Raw genomic sequence first — 23325 nt, forward strand, 5'->3', positions numbered from 1 at the left:
CCCCTTCCTTGCTGCTCTGATCATCTGATTCATTTCTGCAAATTTAACCCGCCGTTCTCTTGTCGCTGAACAACATATTCAATAATCCAATAAAAACACGCCACCTATGGAAAAAATGCTGTCATACAAACCACGTGGCTCTTTCCAGTTGACGCATTCTAAAACAATCTGTTAAAAGCCCGTCATATGATCATTGCCCTTTGTGGAAATTAAATTTTAAATAATCCAAGGCCTGCTAAATGCCCGTGAAGTGGGTCCAAGAAGGCCGCGCCACTGGGCTTCACGGGATTCCAAACCTACTTGGTTCGGCACCGAACCATCCATTTGAAATTTTTGAACGTTGAACTTGAAGCCACCAAACGCCTACTTGTTAATATCATTATCAATATCATATACGGCCTTGGATGCGCAAGCTTCTCTCTCTCTCTCTCAATATTTTACAATCATGGGTAGGACGAATGAGATTTACCATAAAATTATGAACCTATTAGGCATAAGGGGAAAAAATCAGAAAGCTTATTTTTACTTGGATCTCCCTCAAGGTCATAAATCATATAGCATTTGGTTAAAACGATCATTATGAGGGGGGAGAAGAGAAGGTTTGGCAACCGTTTTTCAACAACCGACCCACTGTGTGAAAGCTACACACTGCCTAACAGATGTGAACCATTTTAAAGTAACTAGTTGAATTTTGAAGCACTTGAAATTTTGGAATGCTTCCTTTTCAACCCTTTTTTTATTTTTTTTACTTGCTTCAGATTGTGTTCGTTTCTCTTTCAATTCTCTCTGTGCGCGCTGCTTTCTTCGCTTTAAAACTCAAGTAACTTTAATGCTACATAGATTTTTCTCTGCTGCATGTTTTGTTTAATGAAATTTATTATTATTTTAGTTTGAAGAGAATACTTTTTCTACAAGTCATAAATAGTTTGTGAATTTCAATTATTATTGACAAAATGGTTTCATTGCCCCCATTTGGTGTTTCCCCCATACCTCGTCGCGCAAAATCATCAATTTTTTTTTTTAAGTTAAATATCCAAATTATTTTTTTTAATTTTTATTATATTATATAATTTATTTTATTATTAAAATACATAAATAAAAATTAAATAGTATAAAAAAATATAAATAATTATGTAAATATATATATATATATATATTGAGATAAGAGTAAAGTGATCTTTTTATTTTAAAACAGTAATAATTGATTGAGAACAACTTGAATTTCACAATTTTTTGAATTGTATTAATTTAAAAGTATATCATATGGGGCTTGAGGATTGGCATACATGATATGCAAACTGGCACTAGAAGCCAATAGGCCAAGGACCCACGACCACTAAATTGAACATTTTGAACTTTGAGAAAAAAGAAAAAAAAAACATTTTGAATCTTTTCTGACAGGAAAAGTAATTATTATTATTATTATTATTATTATTATTATTATTTTAGAGAAAATATAATTTTTATTTACATTTAATCATATAATATTTATTTAAATATAAAATGTTATAATAAAATTATTATACATATTATTAATAATCATAATTTTGGTCCACTTTAAAATCATGATATTGCTTTCGTCATTGAAATTTGTTAATGACACTCTACTTTCTTTTATAATATTTTGAGAGTTTAAACACATATGATATAATAGATTAATTTTAAAAATATAAAATTCTTATTAAAAGAGAAATAATGAATAAAAATAAAAATTTTATAAAAATACAGAAGAACGAATTAAATTAAATAAAAACATTTAATTTTATTAAAAAAATAAAAACAAATGAAACTTATAGTATGTGTAAATAAACGATAATATCTTTAAAAATATTTTATAATAAAGAAAAAAAAATAGGAGGAGGGAGAACAGTATTATTACAATTTTTTTTTATAATGATGTGATGTGTTTATACATCAAATAATGAATTTCAATCAAATAGACAAACCCCACCCACCGTCTTTTATCATCGAAATCTTTCTTGTTTTTTGAATTTCCATGGGAGGGAACACTTAATTTCGTACCTTATAAAAGTATCAATTCCTTCAAGACGAAAAGGAGAAAATTTAATTCAATGAGTTTAAGCCAAAACGACGTTGTTTTTTTTTTTTTAATTAATTATAAGTCAATACAACGTAATAGTTTAAATCCTCTACTGGAAATCTACAAGCATTTCAAATTTAAGCACTTTTATGAACTTTGAGATTCATAGAATTTTGAATTATATTATGATTTTTTAAATAAATTTCATAATCCAATAACTAACTACCCTAACTATACAAGAGTTCACGCGCCGCGAAAGCACATGAAGTACGTTGTCCCGGTCCTCTGCCGGCAGGAAAAAGAAAAGAAAAGAAAAGAAAAGAGAGAGTATAAAACAGAGTCTTAAAAAACAAATCTAGAAAACATGAAAACAGTTCCGTGTTTTGAACTCGGAAGGTTCGGAGACAGGTTCGGATGAGTAGGTTTGGAAAGGAGAGATGGAGCAATAAGAGTATAAAGGAAAGAAAAGAGAGAGAGAGAGAGAGAGATAAGCTGTGTATACTTTGTAGAAGAAGAGGGAAAAAAGGCAAAAAGAGAAAAGCAAAAGCTCATGGAGAATGTGAGTCTGTATTAGCACCAAAGTAATCTCACCACACCAAACAAATATCAACACCTCTTTCTCTCTCTCTAGTCTCTTTCTTGTCCGATCTCCCTTTTTTTTCAAATCTTTTTATTAGAGAGACTGCAATTGAAGCTACAATTTCGCTGGAGCTGAATGATTGTTCCTTCATATCTTTCTTTTGCTGGTTTTTGAGAAGTTTCAGTGAGGATTTGATGGTGGAATTGTGAGAAAGGGAAGAGAAATAGTAGCAGTTGCCGTTCGGTGGGGCAAATGGCAGGGGAGGGAGCATTAATGTCGTTTTCAGTGGCTTCGGTGGTGGAGGATGTACTGCAACAGCACGGCAATAGACTCAGAGATCTTGATTTGGAGTCTAGAAAAGCTGAAGAAGCTGGTACATTTTCTTTCTTGTTTTTCCATTCTGTCCTTTTTTGGCCTGCTTTTGTCTCATTTAACTAATTATCGATGAGTTATTTGTGTTTAGCATTTTCTATTTATCTAGAGTCTGCAGTTAACAATTATATTTGATGAATTTAATATTCTGGAATTTGGATGTTAAGTGGAGCTAGTTGAGTTGAGATGATCTTCTGTATTGCAGCATCAAGAAGGTATGAGGCAGCAGGGTGGTTGAGAAAGATGGTTGGGGTGGTCGCGGCTAAGGATTTGCCAGCGGAGCCTTCTGAAGAGGAGTTTAGGCTTGGATTGAGAAGCGGAATCATCCTTTGCAATGCCCTCAATAAGATTCAGCCTGGAGCTGTGCCCAAGGTGAATTTGATCCCCTTTTTTTAACTCTGTTTTAGCTGACATTAGATTTTTTTTTTTGGGTACTTCCTTGTATGAAATGATAATTTAGTGATTTATTGCTGTTAGGTGGTTGAAAGTCCATGTGATGCTGCTCTTATCCCCGATGGAGCTGCATTATCTGCGTTTCAGTATTTTGAAAATGTGAGGAATTTCCTTGTTGCTGTACAAGAGATTGGACTTCCTACTTTCGAGGCATCTGATCTGGAACAGGTATGCCTTGCAATTTCTCTCTCTATATATAGCAAATTGAGTGGGAGGAGGGAGCAACTACTTGTTTTTAGAATTATCCTTCATAGGATTGAATATGAAGGGATTCTTTTAAATAACCCTTGTTAGTTAATTAGGCTTGCTAAAATTTCAGGGAGGAAAATCTGCCAGGATTGTGAATACTGTTTTGGCACTTAAATCCTACAGTGAGTGGAAACAGACAGGTGGAAATGGAGTTTGGAAATTTAGTGGAAATGTGAAAACTACCATCTCAACAAAATCTTTTGTACGAAAAAACTCTGAACCATTTACGAATTCCATATCAAGGAACTCATCGACGAACGAAAAATCTTTGAACGCACTGCCTACTGACCTTGACCCTAATAAAATGGTTGGTAAGCTTAACTGTTTTAAAATTTGTGTCTCTGCTGGCTGTTTCCATTTTGAAAATAAAGATTTTTTTTTTTTGGTTCTGTTCTTTTGTGCAGTCTAGCTCTGGTTCCTTGAGTATGCTGGTTCGCTCTGTTTTGTTGGATAAGAAGCCAGAAGAAGTACCAATGGTAAGACATTTTTGCACTTGCTGCTGCTGGTTAAATTATCAGACTTGAGTAAAATGCTGAGCTAGTAAAGCACGCTATGGCGGTTGATAATGTCTTCTGCCTAAACTAAAAATTTAGCAACGTCGACCTTGGACAATCAGAGGCTATTAAATTAAACCTGCTTCATTGTTTATTTACTACTTATCTGCTAATTTGTTGATTACGTTTGCACTACTTCAAGGAGACATTTGCATAGCATTTTGATTAATTTGTAATTCTCTGTCGTTAGGATTTAGAATTGTTACTGCCACTGCTTCCTATATTTCTGCTGCTATTGCTTATAACACCAAATTTTGCTTGACTCGTGCGCAATAGCTGGTGGAATCCGTGCTCAGAAAGGTTGTGGAAGAGTTTGAGCATCGCATTGCAAGCCAATATGATCTGGTATGATACTCAGTCATTTCAGAATTTATGCTATTTAAGAAGAAAGTGGAATTTGTTCAACCCAGCTAAAGTCCCATTTGTTTATGGATCATTGTTGTAATTTTAAGGTAATGACCACTCCTAAAGATGCGGCTGTTTCTCAGGGCAACAAGTTTGTATTTAAATCTGCATCTGGTGATAAAAAGGTAAATCCTCAATCTTTTACCTTCTAAATAACTTATTTTAAAATCCAAGGAATACGGTTCTAATTTCTCTATGCTTTTTATGTAATCATACAGACTGAAGATAGAAGTATCAGAATGATAAAGAAAGAGGAATGTCTTCATAAGAACCACATTCCTGAAGAGGAACGTAAAAATCAAAACCTGAAGAAACAGGTGATCTTTGATCACCAACAAAGAGATATTGAGGTATGATTAGTAGAGATATTCCTTTCTTAATTTTTGTAGCAAATTAGATTGCTCATGTTTTTGTAATTTTCCTTCAGGAATTAAAGCATGCACTTCGGACAACAAAAGCTGGAATGCAGCTTTTGCAAATGAAATTTCATGATGATTTTAACAATTTAGGTAAGTTTTCTAAAAATAAATTTTTTTTTTGTTGCGTGGTGGGAGGGCCAGAGTTGTTTAAGAAGCCAAGACTTGAGTTTGGTCTTTTTTCATAGGTATGCATATTCAAGGTCTAGCTCATGCTGCTTCTGGTTACCACAAGGTTCTTGAGGACAATCGCAAGCTGTACAATCAGGTGCAGGACCTCAAGGGTGAGTTACTGCATGCCATAAGTCTTGGTATCGTCCTTGTCTTTATATGTGGTAGAGCGCTTAAGACTTATTGTACTTCATCAGGAAGTATTCGGGTTTATTGCCGAGTGAGGCCATTTTTGTCTGGACAATCGAACTATTTAAGCACTGTGGATCATATAGAAGATGGAAATATTACTATTAACACCCCTTCAAAACTTGGAAAAGGACGCAAGTCCTTCAGTTTCAACAAAGTCTTCGGGCCATCTGCAACACAGGGTCGGTAGTTTTTTCATTTAGAGTTTATTTAAATTAATACAAATTGATATTAAATTTTAGACATTTTACTCCACTGAATTGCAGGGGAGGTCTTCTCTGATATGCAGCCATTGATTCGGTCTGTTCTTGATGGTTACAATGTTTGCATATTTGCATATGGTCAAACGGGATCCGGAAAAACATATACAATGGTAAAATATTTTGATACATACTCAAAAATTTGTTGTTTGCTCACAACCCAAAATTGTTGACTTCTGCTGTTCATATTTCCAGACAGGACCCAAAGATCTTACAGAGAAAAGCCTCGGTGTAAATTATAGGGCATTGAGTGATTTGTTTCTTCTAGCAGAGCAAAGGAAGGACATCTTCTGCTATAATGTTGCAGTACAAATGATTGAGATTTACAATGAGCAAGTCAGAGATCTCCTTGTTACTGATGGAAGCAACAAAAGATATCCTTGAGATTTTTTTTTTTGGGCTTCAAGTTTATGAACAGGAAAAATTAGTTCTCTTTTAGGAACGTGAAAAGTCGTTCAAAATATTTTGAATTCTATTTAGAATTTGGCTGTCCTTGATTTTTTGATACATTAGAAATTCGCAATAGTTCTCAAACAGGTCTGAATGTGCCAGATGCAAATCTTTTTCCCGTTTCATCAACATCTGACGTCATTGAACTGATGAACCTTGGACAAAGGAATCGTGCTGTTGGTGCAACTGCCTTAAATGACCGTAGCAGTCGCTCTCATAGGTAAGTTGCTTTTTTTTTTTTTTTTAATCTTATATGCTTCTCAATGCATGACTCTACAACAATGCCCTCCAGTGACAGTGACTGACTTTTCGATTGTTGTGAAATTGTAGTTGCTTGACTGTTCACGTCCAAGGAAGAGAGTTGACATCAGGAGCTATACTTCGTGGTTGCATGCATCTGGTTGATTTGGCGGGGAGCGAGAGGGTAGACAAATCTGAAGCGACAGGAGATAGATTGAAAGAGGCACAACATATTAACAGATCTCTTTCAGCTTTAGGTGATGTAATTGCTTCACTTGCCCAAAAGAATCCACATGTCCCTTACAGAAACAGCAAACTTACACAGCTGCTCCAAGATTCACTTGGTAAGATCAAAGTAACATATTTATTTCTATTCTCATTTCCCCCTTTTTTCCTACCAAAAATTATTGTTATTATTATTATTTGGAATATTGTTCTCATTTCAGGAGGGCAGGCCAAAACATTAATGTTTGTTCACATAAGCCCTGAGCCTGATGCTGTTGGAGAAACAATAAGTACGCTTAAATTTGCGGAGCGGGTAGCCACCGTTGAACTAGGTGCAGCTCGAGTGAACAAAGATGATGCGGATATTAAAGAGCTCAAAGAACAAGTGATTAATTTTCTTTCTCTCCTTTACCTTCCTTTGATTGTTGTCTTAATACTTCAAATTTAATTTATATCATAAGGCGTGACGAAATTTTTACACTGATTGTCACCTACTGCATCCAAATTTAATATATAATGTGAAAATATTTATTTTATTTCTGTGTCTAGATTGCTAGCCTTAAGGTAGCATTAGCAAGGAAAGAGGGAGAAACAGAACACATTCAACATTCTGTATCCGGCAACTCTGAAAGGTACAGAAGAAAAGAAAATGGGTCATCTAATAACCAGCGGCTTGGGGATGTGAATGATAGCAATAGCTTCCGGCAACCCATGGGTGATGTAGGCAACATAGAGGTGAGTCTTGCTATCCCAATTCCCAACATCACTGATCATAGTTTCTTAAAGCTTGCTGATTACACTTGTATATTGATTATTCACTCCATAGTATTAGCAATGTTGCAATGTCTTCATTCTTGCTAGATGAAAATTATAAACTCTATAAATATTGATATTCTGCATCTGCAGGTCCACACAAACTCTGCTTTGAGGCAAAAAAGGCAGAGTTTCGATCTTGATGAACTATTAGCAAATTCACCTCCGTGGCCTCCAGTTATTAGTCCTAACAAAAATTATGGAGAGGATGAAAAGGAAATGTGCTCAGGCGAGTGGGTAGATAAAGTCATGGTGAACAAGCAAGATGACGTAAATAGAGTTGAAAACCCTTTAGGGTGCTGGGAAGCAGAAAATGGCCATTTGCCTGATGTCTTTCATCAGAAATGTCTTTCAGACTCTTCCAAAATTTACCCTGAGCAATCCTATAATATGTTTGTGGGTAGCAACAGGTTCAACATTAGTAGTACTGATGATATGGATGATCTGGATGCCGCCACAAGTGATTCTTCAGAACCTGATTTGTTGTGGCAATTCAATCAAACCAAACTTTCTGGCATAGCCAATGTGATCGAGTCAAAAACAAAGAAGCCAAATTCAAAAGCAACAAAGAATCCAGACTTGAGGTACTTTCAGTTGTGATCTGTGTGTTATATACTAAGAAGATGCTATCTAAGAATGTCTCTCAACAACTTGTTGCCTTTTGCAGCAGGAACTTGAACCCTATGCTAGGTCCTTCACCATCACGAAAATTACCAAATGGAGTTGGAGCTCCCTTATACCGGAGTGGAAGGCAGCCAGCTCCTGTTGATATGAAACGAAGAACTGGAAATAGAAAGTAGGAACGTTAGCCACGTTGTGGGGGGGAGATTTCACAGTTTTTTTCCTTCTTGTTATATATATTTCTTGATTTTTTTTTCCAGAGAGAGAAAGAGAGGTTTTATTATATTGTTATTTTCTGTTTTTTCCTTGTAATGTTTATAATACTGCAAAAATGGAGCAATAATTCCAGTTGCTTGTTGTTGTCGACTGGAGAATACACCAGATGTATCCTAAGTTCCTGACTTGATTTGTTTTCACCAGGGATATACATTTGTTTGCGCATTCTATGCTACCATTTTTCTTCATGTAAGATATTAGAAGCTCAAATTTGAGCTCAACTTCTCTTATTTTTCTATAACACGTTCATCAAGCCCACCTCTGGATGGAGAAAACGGGCTCATACTAGCCCACTTTTTGGAATCTTATGCGTAGACTTTTTAAACTCAGGCCCGTGACACTCTTGGATTGGGCTTGGATAGGGTATGCAATTAGAGTCTGACTTGAATGAAAAAACATTATTATGGAGTCTGTAAATTTTTAAATCAAATATATTTTTAATTTTAAAAAATATTTTTTTCTAACTCTTTGAAACTAATTTAATGCAATGGAAGTTTGACGTGCCCACATTTTCCAATTGACTCTCCATCTCCAATGTAAGCCGCACGCCACCCCCTTGCCGCGGACCACCGCACTTCTTATGGATGCCAAATATGTGGCCATGAACTAGTCCGCTCCGACCAAAGTCCACAAATGGTGAATGGCTTTCCAAATATCTTGAACAGCTCATTATAGAAATCTCTGGAACCTTCTCCTCGTTAGTTTTCATCCACTCCTTGTAACAGACTTTTTTTCGCAGAAACCCATGTTTGCATGCGCATTATTTCAGTCTCCAGTCACACAGGCCAGCCTGAGAAGTTAACCCCAGAGCCCCAAATCAAGCCCAGAATTTCTATTATTGTACCTTCATTTGTTGCTTGATAAAATGGCTGAGAGCGAGCCTTGTTATTATTCAGTGCTTGGATTACGTAAAGAGGCCTCGGTTACTGAGATTCGTGATGCTTATCGGAAGCTCGCTCTGGTAAATATCGGTTCCTTTGTTTTGTTTCAGAACGTTTTTTTTTTGGGTTTCTACGATTTCCATGACGAGTTTTTGAAATTTGTGTGTGGGTTTTGAAGAAATGGCATCCAGACCGGTGGATAAAAGACCCTGCAGTCGCTGGGCAGGCGAAAAGGCGGTTTCAGCAAATACAAGAGGCTTATTCAGGTACCACACTAGTTAAAGAAAATTTACGTTTTCATTTTGGCGCAATTTATGTTGGTGAATGCTGATAACAGATGATCAATTTTCAGTGTTATCAAATAAAGGAAAGAAAAGACTTTACGACGCTGGAATGTTGGGTTTTCTTGGAGATGATGATGATGATGAAGTGAGTTGTTTAGATATACAAATGAAGTTTTTGGTTTCGTTAATGATAATTCTTGGATATTGAATAATGAAATTTCTGAAACAGGGCTTCTGTGATTTTATGCAAGAAATGCTTTTGATGATCGAAAATGTGAGGTCACAGCCACGGGTAATAAATTTACAGCGTCTTTAATTTTGCTAATATTTCTATTTTGTTGTTGTTATTAAGACGTTAATTGAGAATTAATGCGTTTGTTTTGTAATTAGAGGGGTGACAGTTTTGAAGATCTTCAAAGATTGTTAATGGAGATGATGACAGACGATGAAAGACTCAAACTTGATTTCGAATGGGAAGCTTGTCAAACCCCTCAAAAAAGAACTCGCAACACCAACTTATAATTATTGGCATTTTTAGTGCAAAATTTGTCAATTGTTATGCAATGGAAAAAAAGTAGCCACCTCTTCATAAATAAATCTTGCTTTGCTGCCTCAATCCATTTTTTATTACTTTTTCATTGTTCAATATATTTTTGAATTCTTTTGTTCAAATTATTGTGTTTATTTTATATATTAAATAAAAAAAAAGAAAAGATAATTATTGCATGAATTCATGAAAAATAGCTTTTCACAGCGATGAGATATTTAAGAAAGTTTTGTTATTTTTTACACAAGTAAATAAGTAAATTTATATAAGTAAATAAAGTTACTCTGAAAAGTGAACTTCATAAAAATAAAAAAATTTAAATTAAATAATATTTAATTTTAAGGAGATTATTTAATGATTCGGTGAATTTTTTTCTCTTTTATTTATGTAAGATTATTTTTATATTTTTTAGAAATTTTTATTTATTTATAAGCATATGATGTGTTATTTTAATGTACATTAAATTTTAAATAATTTTCCTAATTTTTACCCTCCAATGCCTACTTGGGCCGTTGGGCGCCCTGTGTCACAGAGGTGACTCAATCCCACATCGGCCAAGTATGGGGGAGTGACTGGGCTAATATGAAGTGGGTGGCCTTACTTGGGTAGACGCGTTTTGGGTTGGGTAGAGGCTCGGCCCAGGAACAAAACCGTGCGGGCCGAGGCCCAAAGCGGACAATATCTACCCATGTGAGGCCCCCGTGACATTTGGTATCAGAGCCGACCCATCTTGGTCGACTCACGCCAAGCGCACAGAGGTGTAGGCAGGGTGGCAGAACTGCAACGAGGTCGTTGCAGGATCGGGTGGGGGAGATGTTACAGAGGTGACTCAATCCCACATCGGCCAAGTATGGGGGAGTGACTGGGCTAATATGAAGTGGATGGCCTTACTTGGGTAGACACGTTTTGGGTTGGGCAGAGGCTCGGCCCAGGAACAAAACCGTGCGAGCCGAGGCCCAAAGCGGACAATATCTACCCATGTGAGGCCCCCGTGACACCCTGCACCCTTTGGTTCCACTCGAAATCAACAAAAGTCGTTGCTCATAAAAACAAGTACCCCTTCGATCTATTTAGTAAAAATATATCAGATATGTTAATTAAAAATATTGAAAATCAATTTAGAATTAAATTTAATATATTTTAATTATAAAAATTTTAAAACAATAAGATAATTCTAATTTTCTAGACCACAATTACTGTGATAGTCCTTAAAAAAAATAAAAATATTTTCAATGCATTAATTTTTTAATGTATTATATATCTAAGAATTTAATTACCCTCTGAATTATGAATTGTAAGTCCAATTTCATTATAAGAAAAAAGGTATATACTTCTAAAATATCTAATAAAACCTCTACTTCAAAGTTGCATTGTTCTTAAAATCTTATTTCCTTTGATCTAATTTAATTTCTTCATGAAATGAAATATAAATCCCAATAATACATCAGAATGTTTTTGGCAAGCAAAGCTTTTATTATTAATCCCACAAATTGCAAAACGAAAACCGTTGCTTTAGTGAAAGTCCAATCGAAGCGGGGTCAGCCCCATCTTAGATAGGAGTGAGCAGATTTCAGTTCAAATTGAAAAATCGAATCGAACTGAATCAATTCGATTTAATCTGTTCTTTTTTTAAATTTAATCAGTTCGGTTTGGATTGATTTTATATTTTAAAATTTTCAGTTATTTCAATTTTGCTCGATTTTGAAGAGAAAAAAAAAAATCGATTAAACCGAACCGAATAGTAATTTTATATATTCAAATCGAACCGAATTGATTTTTGAATTTATTTATTTTTATGAAGAATTTATGAATTATATTTAATTATATATATATATATATATTATTTAATTTCATTGATTAATGGTTATTATGTTCAAACTAAAGTTAAAATTAGACCAAATAATTTGAAAATCAAGTCTAAATTAAAAAATCAATCAAAAATCAAAACCAATCAGTTTGAACCAAACCGAACCAAAATAGAGCAATTCGGTTCTATTTAGTTTTCATCCATTTAGGTTCGGTTCGTTTCTAAAATATGTAATTCAATTTTTCTAATTTAATTCGATTCGGTTCGGTTTAAATCGAATGCTCATCTCTAATCTTGAAGGTCTTGACGCGCTAAGTCCATTGGTGATCTCAAATCGTCGATCCAATGGTCATGCCACTAGAATCTTGCAAAACCCTAAATTTATCTTCTCCATAACTTTTTCCTCCGACCACCATTTGCTATAAATTTGGTATCAAAATAAAGCTCTCGAAATAAGCTTTCCAATGCCACTAGAATCTCCTTGATCGGACGTCAGATAAAGCCTGAATCATACCTGCAAGCCGCTGCCCCTACGAGCACATTGAAGGAGGAATTTCCTCCATTCGCGCCACTGCTAACATTGCTCCTTGTCGGTGGATGATCGCCGTACCTCGCCTGGAGTTGCTTGGTCGCCTGTCATCAGCGGTTGCTCCTTCACCAACCAAAAAATATGAAGAAAGGAAGAGAAGAGAGGAAAGGAAGGGGGAAGGGAGGAAGGGGGTGGGTTGCTGTGTTTTTTTTTAATTTTTAATTTTGAGAATGAATCTGGATATGCATTTGTCTAGATTCATTCTTGGAATTTTCAATTCTTTTCTTTTCTTTCTTTTTTTTTCTTATTCTAATAATAATAATAATAATAATAATTAATATACAATAAATAATATTAAAACAATATTTAAATACTATAAAAAATTATAAAATTTATATTTTATAAATTTGGGCTATTACAAATTTAATCACAATTTTATCCAATAAAATTTAATTAATTATAGTTAAAATATAAAAGAGAACTATTGCAATAACCATAAATTAGTGATAACTCCCGAGGTAATTTTGATATTTTCAAATAAAAGTTTAAGATCAATCTATTTTTATAATTTTATACAACTTTATCTCAATAAATCAAATATAATATAATGATTAAATACTTGTATCATAATACAAGAGGTCGAACCCTATTAAAATTGGAAATAGGTACAAATATTTATTAAAACCACAAGTTTTATCCCTATACATATACATCAATAAAATCAAACCCTATAACCTATGCAATTTCATCATTATAAATATTACCTTCTTATAATTTGACCCTAATCAGTGTTTATATACTTACTCCATGAATAGTTAACCTAGTTTTGTACTTTTTTTTTTTGTTGCAATACTCATAATGTATTCAATTTCTTTAGCAACTTCTTTCATTGTCTATTTTGTATTTTTCCTTCAAATAACCCAAAGTCAAAAATCTCAATGCCTTCATGATCTCAAACTCCATAGTAGTTATTTTCTCTTTTAGCACAGGGTTAACTCTATCCATCAACCTCTACGCATAAATTGTAAGTTCACATTATATTTTCCTCTATTCAAATATAATGTTTTCATAGAAGTCAAAAACCCTAACAAAATAATGACAAAATTTTAGACATCACTTTTATCAATTAACTAATATTTTTTAATTGTCTTTCTACAAGTTGTTCTTTGCATGGAGTCATTCTGTCAAACTTGCATCGCAAGTAATTTTTATAGTAGAAGGATTCTGAATTTCAAACAACTGCATGATACTCTTTTATAGAATTTTATACTCTTAGTTGAGTTTACAGTTGCATTAGCTTCCTAACTTCGACATTTCTACTGCATCTGTTTGGCATTTATTCTTTGTGTAATTGAATATACATATAAATAATAATCTCTATATGATATAATATTCTTCCACTCATCATACACTATATTATTATATGGCCAATAATTTATAATTGAAATAACATTGAACTGCCCTTTTATAATAAACCCTCAATTAACAATATTAATACGATTCAAGTTAAATTAAATTGTTATCTTCTATTTAAATTAATATATTATAATTATGCTAAAATTTAATTAAATTAAAAAATAAAATCTTATATGATTAAAAAAATAAAAAAGTCTTTTTCACTATAGTAATACAATTTTATAATTTTGAATTAATTATTTTTTTATTATTCTAGTATTTAATATTTTTATTTTTTTATTTGTATTATTTTTTTATATTATAAATCTTTTAATATTATAATAGTCTAAAAATTCAAAGATATTTTTATTTATCTTAAATTGCAATAATAAACTTCATTGAGTATAAACTAAAACTAAATAGAATTTTAAGTATAAATAGAATTTTAAATTTATATAAATTTTAAAATTAATTTAAATAATAAAAATTTTAAAATAGTTAATTTTTAATAATTAATTAAATCTTATTTTTTATTATAATATTAATAAATCATAAGAATATTTTGAGCAACACTAACATTCTCTTTCCTTTCACACATTTACATATAACACGGATGAAATTAAATAAGTTTAAAATTAACGTTTTGATTTTAAATGAGAAATTATTTTAATTAAGTTAAAATATATTAATTTTTTATTAAGAAATTAAAATATTATTCTCTGTTTTTTTAGCAATAAAATATTGAACTTATATTTTTAAATTTTAAAAAATAATTTATACTTTAAAAAAAAATTATAAAAGGAACTTCGAAACTTGAAGGCAAGTTTTTCATCCCACCCTTCGCCGTTCTTTGGTTTAGTTGGTATAGCGACCGACTGGAGACCTTTCCCGACTAGTGGCAACTCTCATGGCCGCGGATTTCTGTGTTTATTGAGTTGCGGTGTGTTAATGGGTTTCTTGAATTTCTGGGTTTGTTGAGTTAAATCTGGGTCGATTTTATGGGTTGTATGAAGATGTTTATGGGTTTTGTTTGAAAATTTTCATCGGTCGATTTTCATGGACTGATTTTCTGGGTTTTGTTTGAAGGTTTTCTGAGTTTGAGTGTTGAGTGATTGTTCTGTGTCTGTTTGAAAACTACTAAAGTTAGGTATAAAAACCTCTTTCTTCGCTTTCTCCACTTTTGTTTATGTTTCATTCTTTCCTCTATTTTCCTCTCCCACTGAAGCTTATTTGCCCCTGTTAAATTATTTTTCTCTATTTCCACCGGTAGCGACTAGCAAGCAATTGCCAATCATTCTCGATTTTCTGTTTCCCAGCTGCGTCTCCCATTCTCTCCCTAAATCCTCTTCAGAATCCCCTTATTTATAGAGAGAGAATTAATAAAGAATTGCTAATTATTTGAGATTGTAGGGCTCAGTTCAACTACAGAGAGGCAACATGGAAGTGCAAATGGAAAATTCATGGTAATTTTAGTTTGCCTATCAGTTTGTTTCTTCAGTTTTGCTCTGTTTGTTTACCGAGAAAATTGTAGGAAAGGACAGAACTTCTCTCTCTCTTTTTTTTTTTTGTTGGTATATTGAACTTGTATTAGTTAAAAAGGAATTGGTGTTTTCATTTAGTTATATACGCTAATGCTAGTGCATTTGTACATATTATGGTTATGGCTTCCAGGTTCATAACAAAATTGGATTGTTTAATCAACACATGGACAAGTGATATTCGTGTTGGATTTTTTTCCTGTGCGTAATCATATTTGTAATAGAATGTTTCAATTGTAGTAAAATTTAATGTGCAATTAAGTAGCTATGAAAGGCCTCAATGAACTATTCCTTATTAATAATTCTTAGTGGTTAATTAATGAATGAATTAGAGTTTTTTCTTTTTCTTTCTGCATTTCTCACATCTAAGAATCTTCGCATTTGGTAGTTTGGAAGGTGATAGCAATGCATTGGTCTTGCCTGCAAAGAAACGTAATAAAAGGAAAGGCATAAATCAGGTAAATGCACGGGATTAATATATATATATATATTATTTATATATATATATTTTTGAGTCTGTTCTATTACTAAGCATAAGGGATTGGATGCCAAAAATTTTATTGTACAGGAGAATGAAGGGGTCCAAAAAAAGAAAAACCCCAAGTTGAGCAAATCTCAGGAAAGAAAGTTAAAGAAATTGGAGGTGTGTGCTTGAATATGGCTTCTAGCTTGCTTTTCTTCATTTTTGTGTTCATCGAATTTAAAGACGCATTTGGTTTCTGCAGCAGGAGAAGGAGAAAGCATTTTTACTAGCAAAAAGCATTGAGACCTTGGAGTAAGTCACTGCTTTTTATACCCCAGATGCTTAACTTCTATTTTTTCTGTTAACTTTCCAGGAAGCTTTTATAAGTTTGAAAACAATTATAAAATTATTTTTTCAGGAAGTACAAGATACCAGAGGATGCCTTTTCACTTCTGCGATCATCAAGAAATATAAGTCGAGTTTGTATCACTGGATCAATTTTTTTTCAAGATTACATTGAAATTCTGTTATATTTTATATTACTCATTAGTTTTATCTCCAAGCAGGTTGAAACTGTGAGAGAAAAACGCAGGATGGCAGTACAATTTTCCAAGGCAGGTCTTGAAGTTTCACATGGTGATCAACCTTTCAAAATGTGTACTGATGGTGCTTCTTGCAAGATTGAAGTTGAATCAAAAAGCATTAACTGGCTGAATATGAACAAGAATGACCATTTGCAGCCAATGGTAAGAGAAACAGAAGTTGATGCATCTGATTCATTGGCTATCTCTCAAGAGTTAGTTAGTTACTGCAAGCAACTCAACTCAAACAGTGGATCTGTTTCTGGCTTCTCGTCTGAAGAAGTTCCCAGTGAAGAAGACTCTATAGGTTTTTCACCAACTTCATGTTGTCATGATACTAGGAAAACCTCTCACTTAATGGTATGTTACTTATATAAATAACTTTGGGATCATAGATATGGTTATTGGATTTAATATTTAAAATGCGACTGATTTTAAATTTAAGTTGAAAAACATATGTGAGAAATATTTATTGCTTAGCCATTTATAAACAAATCTTATTAAGTTGTGGCATTCTGTGTGAATTCAAATTTTTGTTAATAATGTGTGCTGTATACACCACATGCCCAATGTTGTGTTAATAATGCATGCTTTATAAGATGATAGTGATTTTACTTGTATTCACATGTTTAAGTGACAGGCATGTCAGAAAACCAGATTTATTTTTTTCTGAAAAATATCAGAAGAATTGATAGTATGTAAAGATTTTCCAGGTGTAAAATATCAAATAAATAATTATTTAAATTGTTTTGGTCCAGGAGGAGAAGTTGGATTTCAAATTGTTTACTCTAAAGATGGTGTATGTTTTTTTCTATTCTAAGAATAATATGAGACTAGGGCCTAGCTAAAAGTTTAGTTGCATAAAGTCTTGTTTGCACAACGCATAGTATACATTGAAGAATTAAATGTAATTAGTGCCGGTTTACTCATTAGAAACATACCATATTATGCATGTGCGTGGACTAAGATAGTTTGTCCATACCAGTATATCACGTTTGATGATTCTGCTTGGAAATTTGGTTATGTACATGGAGTAGGTTAAATCAGATGAGAGCTCGATTGCAGCTTTGGGAGGGACTCGCAATGTACTGAAATGTTATTTTCAAAGTCCTATTGCCTCTCCAACAGTAGTGCACGTTGTAAGGCCCAATGCCGTAGAAGAGCAAAGGAAGGATCTTCCAATAGTTATGATGGAACAGGAGATAATGGAAGCTATAAATGGGCATTCCACTGTTATTATCTGTGGAGAAACAGGGTGTGGAAAAACTACTCAAGTTCCTCAGGTGGGTGTATTTGATACTTCCTTTTCATCTACCTTATGGAATTTCGAACTACTTTTCAGTTCAGTAACCATCATAATTCGAACTTCATGGGTGTATTCTTTCAGTTCCTTTATGAAGCAGGCTTTGGTTCAAAACAGTCTGTTGCCCGAGGTGGTATTATTGGAGTTACTCAACCACGCCGTGTCGCTGTCCTTGCCACGGCTAGGCGTGTGGCATATGAACTTGGTCTTCATCTTGGTAAGGAGGTTGGGTTTCAAGTAAGGCATGACAAGAGAATTGGAGACAGTTGTACAATCAAATTTATGACTGATGGAATTTTACTACGAGAAGCTCAGGTTTGGCTGCCATTGAATATTACATTCTTGCATGTGGTGTTATAAAGTATGACGCACCAAGAATCCATGTGATAAAATATTCTTAGATTTTCCTTAATTTGCTAGAGATTTTGTTATATTGATATTTTATCAAATCCTATAGAGTTTTATCCCTCCTCTTAGCATTCTTATCCCTTTTTTTTTCCCTAAATTTTCCACCCAGGGGATGGGAAGTGATTGTGGTTTAATTTATGGCTCTTGAAAATTCCTTGTGTCTATCTAGCCGTGTTGCCTTTTTTTTTTTAACAAAAAAGGACCCAGTTGTACTGAATGAAAGAAGGTTATTTGAGATATAAGAGAAAGTGTTCAGAAAAACTTTTTAGCTTATTTTGTGATAGCTAATAGAGTAGTAATAACTCTACATTTGCTCCACATATCTTTTCTTTTTTAGCAGAATTATATTGACTGGAATTTGTCTTGAAAATTTAAGATTCCTTTTATATGTGCTTGCACACACACTAGTATGAATTAAATTGAGGATGCAAAAGCTTATTTATTTTGGTCTTCAGCATATTCACGGACTATATATCGTCTGCTAAAGCCTTTTTGGTATTGTTTGCAAAGTCATCTATTAGTGAGCTAGCATTACTGATGGGATGTATGTTAAAAAGTGACAATTATTCAGTAAAACTGGATTTGTGTATGTTAGCCATTTCTTTTGTTTTGCAATAAAATCTTTTATGGTGCAGAATGATTTTTTATTGAAACGATACTCTGTTATAATCCTGGATGAGGCTCATGAGAGAAGTGTGAACACTGACATACTCATTGGCATGCTTTGCCGTGCCATTCCACTCCGGCAGGTAAAATTGGAAAGAACATTTATTGTTTTGAGCAGTAAAACCAAATTTATTTTTTCCTGCATCCAGCTTTCTATTTACTATATGTGTTCTTGTGCAAAATGGCAGAAGATATATGAGGACCAGCAACAAATGTTGCTTTCTGGCCAAAGCATTAACCCTGAAAATATGGTATTTCCACTCAAACTTGTTCTGATGAGTGCCACCTTGCGAGTGGAAGATTTTGTTTCTGGAAGAAGGTTATTTCATAATCCTCCTGTTATTGAAGTTCCCACCAGACAATTTCCAGTAACTGTGCATTTCTCAAAGAGAACAGAAATTGTGGACTATATTGGCCAGGCTTACAAAAAGGTCTTGTCAATCCACAAGAGGCTGCCACAGGGAGGCATACTTGTCTTTGTCACAGGGCAGAGAGAGGTGGAGTTCTTGTGCCAGAAATTGCGTAAAGCTTCAAAGAAACTGATTGCCAATACTGCTGAAGGGAATATAAGGAATGAGGCCTCTGCTACACCTGAAATGAGTTCTATTGAGGAAATTAACATGAAGGACATCAATGAGGCCTTTGAGATTCAGGGTAACTCAACTAACGAGCAAACTGATAGATTTAGTTCCTATGAGAAAGAGTTGCCATATCCTAATGAGGATGAATCAGATGTCTCTTATAATTCCGAAACAGAGAGCGAAATAGAAATTGTTGGTGATGATGGGGATTCAGGGGACCAGAGCATCTCAGAAAATGATGGTAACCTTTTAGGTGTTTTAGGCGAGGGGAGTCTTACAGCTCTGAGGGCTGCTTTTGAAGTGTTGGCCGGAAAGAATGCATCAGACCCTAATTCTGAGGGAAAACATAATCCATCTATGCCGGAGGACCTCTTGGAGCAATCCAACCACATTGTAGCGAAGAAGAATGGAGGAGATAAAAGTGTCTCTGTTGGTGCTTTGTGTGTTCTGCCTCTTTATGCCATGCTTCCTGCAGCTGCACAGCTCCGGGTTTTTGAAGGAGTCAAGGAAGAGGAGCGACTTGTTGTTGTTGCCACTAATGTTGCTGAAACCTCTTTAACTATCCCAGGCATAAAGTATGTTGTTGATACTGGTAGGGAAAAGGTGAAGAACTACAACCCCTCTAATGGCATGGAAACATATGAAATACAGTGGATAAGTAAGGCATCAGCTGCTCAACGTGCAGGAAGAGCTGGGAGAACTGGGCCAGGTCACTGTTACCGCCTCTATTCATCTGCAGTCTTTAATAACATATTTCCTGACTTCTCTTGTGCTGAGATCTCTAAAGTGCCTGTTGATAGCATTGTTCTTGTCCTGAAGTCCATGAGTATTAATAAGGTGGGTTTTCTTATGTGTTCTGGTGCTAGCTACTTTACTGTTGCGTATATTAGGTGATTTCGTAATGGCATCTATTTGGTGCCCATGGTCATTTTTCCTGAATGCAAGGTAGACCAGTAGAAGACCATAAATTTATGGATTCTGTGTTGATATGATGACTAAATTTTTCAATTTGTATTTCTTAAATCTTTTGCTGATTTGTTGCCTTTTTATTACGTGTATTCAAGGTTGCAAATTTCCCATTTCCAACTCCTCCGGAGGCCACTGCCTTGGTAGAAGCAGAAAAATGCTTGAAGACTCTTGAAGCACTTGATGACAGTGGAAGATTGACACCCCTTGGGAAGGCCATGGCTAATTTTCCCATGAGTCCCCGCCACTCTAGGATGCTTCTTACTGTTATCCAAATTATGAGGAAGGTGAAAAACTATGCTAGAGCAAATCTGGTCCTGGGATATGCAGTTGCAGCAGCTGCAGCATTGAGCTTGACTAATCCTTTTCTGATGGAGTTTGTAGGAAGTCATGATAATAGCAATGGCTTAGAGCAGGATGGGATATCTGACAGCCTAGGCAATGAGATAAACTTGGACAAGCAGGAAAAATTAAGGAGAAAGAAACTTAAAGAAATGGCTAAATTATCTCGTGCAAAATTTTCTAATCCTACCAGTGATGCTATGACTATAGCTTATGCATTGCAATGTTTTGAACTTTCAAACAACCCAGTTGAATTCTGCACTGAAAATGCCCTACACCTTAAAACCATGGAAGAAATGTCCAAGCTAAGAAAGCAGCTTCTTCAACTAGTCTTTAATCAAAATGTTAATCATGGCTTTGATCAGGAGTTTTCATGGATACATGGAACTGTGGGGGACGTAGAACAAGCTTGGAGGGTGTCCTTCAGTAAGAACCCTCTTTTACTCAATGAGGAAGAGCTCTTAGGCCAAGCTATCTGTGCCGGCTGGGCTGATAGAGTTGCCAAACGAATCAGAGGAGATTCAAAGTCATCTGAAGGAGATAGAAAAGTAAATTCAGTTCGGTATGAGGCCTGTGGGGTTAAAGAAATCGTGTTCCTTCATCGTTGGTCATCTCTTTCTAATTCAGCTCCTGAGTTTTTGGTGTACAGTGAATTGCTGCGGACGAAACGGCCATACATTCATGGAGCAACAAGTGTGAAATCAGAATGGCTTGTCAAATATGCTAGGTCTTTGTGTAGTGTTTCTACTGTTGAGGACCCCAAACCTTTTTATGACCCTCAAACTGACCAAGTATATTGTTGGATCAGTCCAACTTTTATGCCTCGTCTGTGGCAGCTGCCACTGTACAGTGCGCCAGTTGGCAATGATGTAGAACGTGTGAGGGTGTTTGCTTATGCCTTACTCGAAGGCCATGTTTTGCCCTGCTTTAGATCTGTACGGAATTTTATGGCAGCTCGTCCTAGTATCATTTTGGATAGAGAAGCTGTAGGTGGAAGGCGAGTTGGGAATCTTTTATTTAAGTTAGAGGCCAAGTTGATTGATAGTTGTGCCATGTTAAGAGAGGTATGGAAAGAGAATCCTGATGAGCTGCATTTGGAAATTTTACACTGGTTTAAGAAGAGCTTTCATAATCATTTTGGAACGCTTTGGTCACAAATGCATGTTGAAGTTCAATTAGGGCCTCATGAACGCTTTCCCAAGAAGATGAAGGACAAAAGGAAAGAGCATTAGTTTGGGAGCTAGAGTGGAGATTCTGGAACAAAATTGCGGCTATTGTATATCTGAATGAGCTTGCTTGGTTTTTGTCAAATAGAAAAGAAGGAACTTCCTCCGTAAATTAAGCAAAATCCACTGATTAGAAAGTAATCTAATCATATGTGCCCATTTTTTTCTTATCTAAGAATGAAATTTCTTTGTCATTGAATCACACGCCCAATCCCTTTTCTGTCACTTTCCATAGGCCTGTCTGTTGGAAAAGCTTTTGCGGCTAATTAACTGATATGCTTGCCTTATATAGAAAAATGGACATTGTATGATGCCATGACATGTGCTAAGGGGTGAGAGTTATAAAGCACATTACGTTTTGCAGGGTATAATCATATTTGAAATGACATCTTATCTGTACCTGTATTTATAATTCGTGGACAAATTGCGTTTCATCATTCTCACCATAATTGTTGGTATAGTGTTTGTTTCATGTGCCAAATGCAGTGAACATGCTTTTCTCTTGCTGTGCGTAAAGACCGAAGATGGATATGTACCACCCCAAAAGCTTTACAATCGTTCCAATTCTATTAAGCATGTCGTTACAAGCAAAATGGTATCGTAAATAAATGAATAAATAAATAAATAAAGACTTAATGGACTGCTCTTCACCTAAGGTGAATATTTGCTGGGTAATTGGTTTCTATCGGCAATTTTTGGTTACCTTGATAATGGATATGATATAGTGTTGGCAAACAAAAGTTGATACCAAAACACAAAAATTTATCTATTTGGCACAATAAGAACACAATTTTAATACTAAATTGGTGCTATTTTCATAGGGCTCTGGATCAAATCTTAGGATATTGATTTTTAATAGTTTTGGTTTAAGTTCAAAAACAATTCAATCTAGTTCCAATTTGATTCAGACTGAGGCATTCTAATAATTTTTTTTTTCTTTTAGAAAAACTATTTGAATTAGACTAGATCTCTTTAAGGGAAAGGGATCAAGAGTGAAAACCTATCTTTCCCAAAATGATTTCTATTATTTCTTAGCTTGTGAACCATTAATCAATTTTAAATTTGATCAGATTGATTATAAACTCAATCCAATCCGTGGCAAGTCTAAGCCATGGCTAGTTGGCTATAAAGAGAACCTAGTCAGTAATCATAGGCATAGTGAAACATAAATGCATGTCAAAAACACTCGGATGGATACTAATCAGTAGTCGTTGGACCCATGCAATTGCAAATAGTAGTCGTTGCAAATTTGCCATTCCTCGATCCGATTCTATGCATCTAAAAGTGGTTGGTACCCTATCAATTCCATGGCCCATGGGTGCTGGGTGCACCTGTTACGGACCATTCTCGCTGCAAATTGGTTGCCATCTTGTTTACCTCTTCGGCATCTACAGATGGGATGCCTGTTGTTTCAGTTTAACGAAATTCAATTTAAGAAAAAAAAAAAAGAAAAATAGCGATTTTTTTATTTTTTTTAATGCAAAATATTATGT

The 23325-nt window shown here is 34.6% G+C and overlaps 3 protein-coding genes across 5 annotated transcripts; all 3 read left to right on the plus strand.

Annotated features, from left to right (window-relative positions):
• The first annotated feature begins 2450 nt into the window (after positions 1 to 2450).
• Positions 2451 to 8490, plus strand: LOC110646813 (kinesin-like protein KIN-14I). 2 transcript variants are annotated; one of them, XM_058152623.1, is made up of 19 exons: positions 2451 to 2994; positions 3199 to 3365; positions 3471 to 3614; positions 3766 to 4002; positions 4100 to 4171; positions 4526 to 4594; positions 4702 to 4779; positions 4873 to 5004; positions 5082 to 5163; positions 5259 to 5354; positions 5439 to 5612; positions 5697 to 5803; positions 5886 to 6064; positions 6199 to 6360; positions 6471 to 6724; positions 6827 to 6990; positions 7155 to 7340; positions 7512 to 8002; positions 8089 to 8490. In XM_058152623.1, exons 1-19 carry the CDS (start codon positions 2874 to 2876, stop codon positions 8216 to 8218), a joined length of 3045 nt encoding a protein of 1014 aa, XP_058008606.1. In that variant the 5' UTR covers positions 2451 to 2873; the 3' UTR covers positions 8219 to 8490. The 2 variants fall into 2 exon arrangements, with proteins under 2 accessions (XP_058008606.1, XP_021656068.2); XM_021800376.2 differs by having other exon boundaries at positions 2460 to 2994; positions 8086 to 8490.
• A 345-nt stretch (positions 8491 to 8835) lies between these two features.
• On the plus strand, positions 8836 to 10096 carry LOC110646814 (uncharacterized). The gene is made up of 5 exons (XM_021800378.2): positions 8836 to 9276; positions 9375 to 9462; positions 9549 to 9625; positions 9710 to 9772; positions 9871 to 10096. Exons 1-5 carry the CDS (start codon positions 9181 to 9183, stop codon positions 10000 to 10002), a joined length of 456 nt encoding a protein of 151 aa, XP_021656070.2. The 5' UTR covers positions 8836 to 9180; the 3' UTR covers positions 10003 to 10096.
• A 4476-nt stretch (positions 10097 to 14572) lies between these two features.
• On the plus strand, positions 14573 to 22031 carry LOC110646812 (ATP-dependent RNA helicase DEAH13). Of its 2 annotated transcripts, XM_021800369.2 has the most exons (12): positions 14573 to 14905; positions 15169 to 15221; positions 15685 to 15754; positions 15865 to 15939; positions 16022 to 16071; positions 16178 to 16238; positions 16326 to 16700; positions 17378 to 17623; positions 17728 to 17958; positions 18687 to 18800; positions 18906 to 20135; positions 20363 to 22031. In XM_021800369.2, the coding sequence occupies exons 2-12, from the start codon at positions 15196 to 15198 to the stop codon at positions 21836 to 21838; spliced, it is 3954 nt and encodes a 1317-aa protein (XP_021656061.2). In that variant the 5' UTR covers positions 14573 to 14905; positions 15169 to 15195; the 3' UTR covers positions 21839 to 22031. The 2 variants fall into 2 exon arrangements, with proteins under 2 accessions (XP_021656061.2, XP_021656062.2); XM_021800370.2 differs by having other exon boundaries at positions 14573 to 15221; positions 16025 to 16071.
• Positions 22032 to 23325: the final 1294 nt, after the last annotated feature.

This window comes from Hevea brasiliensis, chromosome 9 (genome assembly GCF_030052815.1).
Source record: "Hevea brasiliensis isolate MT/VB/25A 57/8 chromosome 9, ASM3005281v1, whole genome shotgun sequence".
In the NCBI taxonomy this organism is placed as follows: Eukaryota; Viridiplantae; Streptophyta; class Magnoliopsida; order Malpighiales; family Euphorbiaceae; genus Hevea; species Hevea brasiliensis.

What these genes read in the sequence shown, in the direction of transcription:
- LOC110646813 (XM_021800376.2), top strand. Translation starts at nt 2,874, where the DNA reads ATGGCAGGGGAGGGAGCATTAATGTCGTTTTCAGTGGCTTCGGTGGTG. An exon ending in ACCTTGACCCTAATAAAATG is followed by an intron (nt 4,003 to 4,099) that starts GTTGGTAAGCTT and finishes TCTTTTGTGCAG; the next exon opens with TCTAGCTCTGGTTCCTTGAG. An exon ending in CGTAGCAGTCGCTCTCATAG is followed by an intron (nt 6,361 to 6,470) that starts GTAAGTTGCTTT and finishes GTGAAATTGTAG; the next exon opens with TTGCTTGACTGTTCACGTCC.
- LOC110646812 (XM_021800369.2), top strand. Translation starts at nt 15,196, where the DNA reads ATGGAAGTGCAAATGGAAAATTCATG. An exon ending in GTGCAAATGGAAAATTCATG is followed by an intron (nt 15,222 to 15,684) that starts GTAATTTTAGTT and finishes CGCATTTGGTAG; the next exon opens with TTTGGAAGGTGATAGCAATG. An exon ending in CATCAAGAAATATAAGTCGA is followed by an intron (nt 16,239 to 16,325) that starts GTTTGTATCACT and finishes ATCTCCAAGCAG; the next exon opens with GTTGAAACTGTGAGAGAAAA.
- LOC110646814 (XM_021800378.2), top strand. Translation starts at nt 9,181, where the DNA reads ATGGCTGAGAGCGAGCCTTGTTATTATTCAGTGCTTGGATTACGTAAA. An exon ending in AATACAAGAGGCTTATTCAG is followed by an intron (nt 9,463 to 9,548) that starts GTACCACACTAG and finishes ATCAATTTTCAG; the next exon opens with TGTTATCAAATAAAGGAAAG. An exon ending in GAGATGATGATGATGATGAA is followed by an intron (nt 9,626 to 9,709) that starts GTGAGTTGTTTA and finishes TTTCTGAAACAG; the next exon opens with GGCTTCTGTGATTTTATGCA.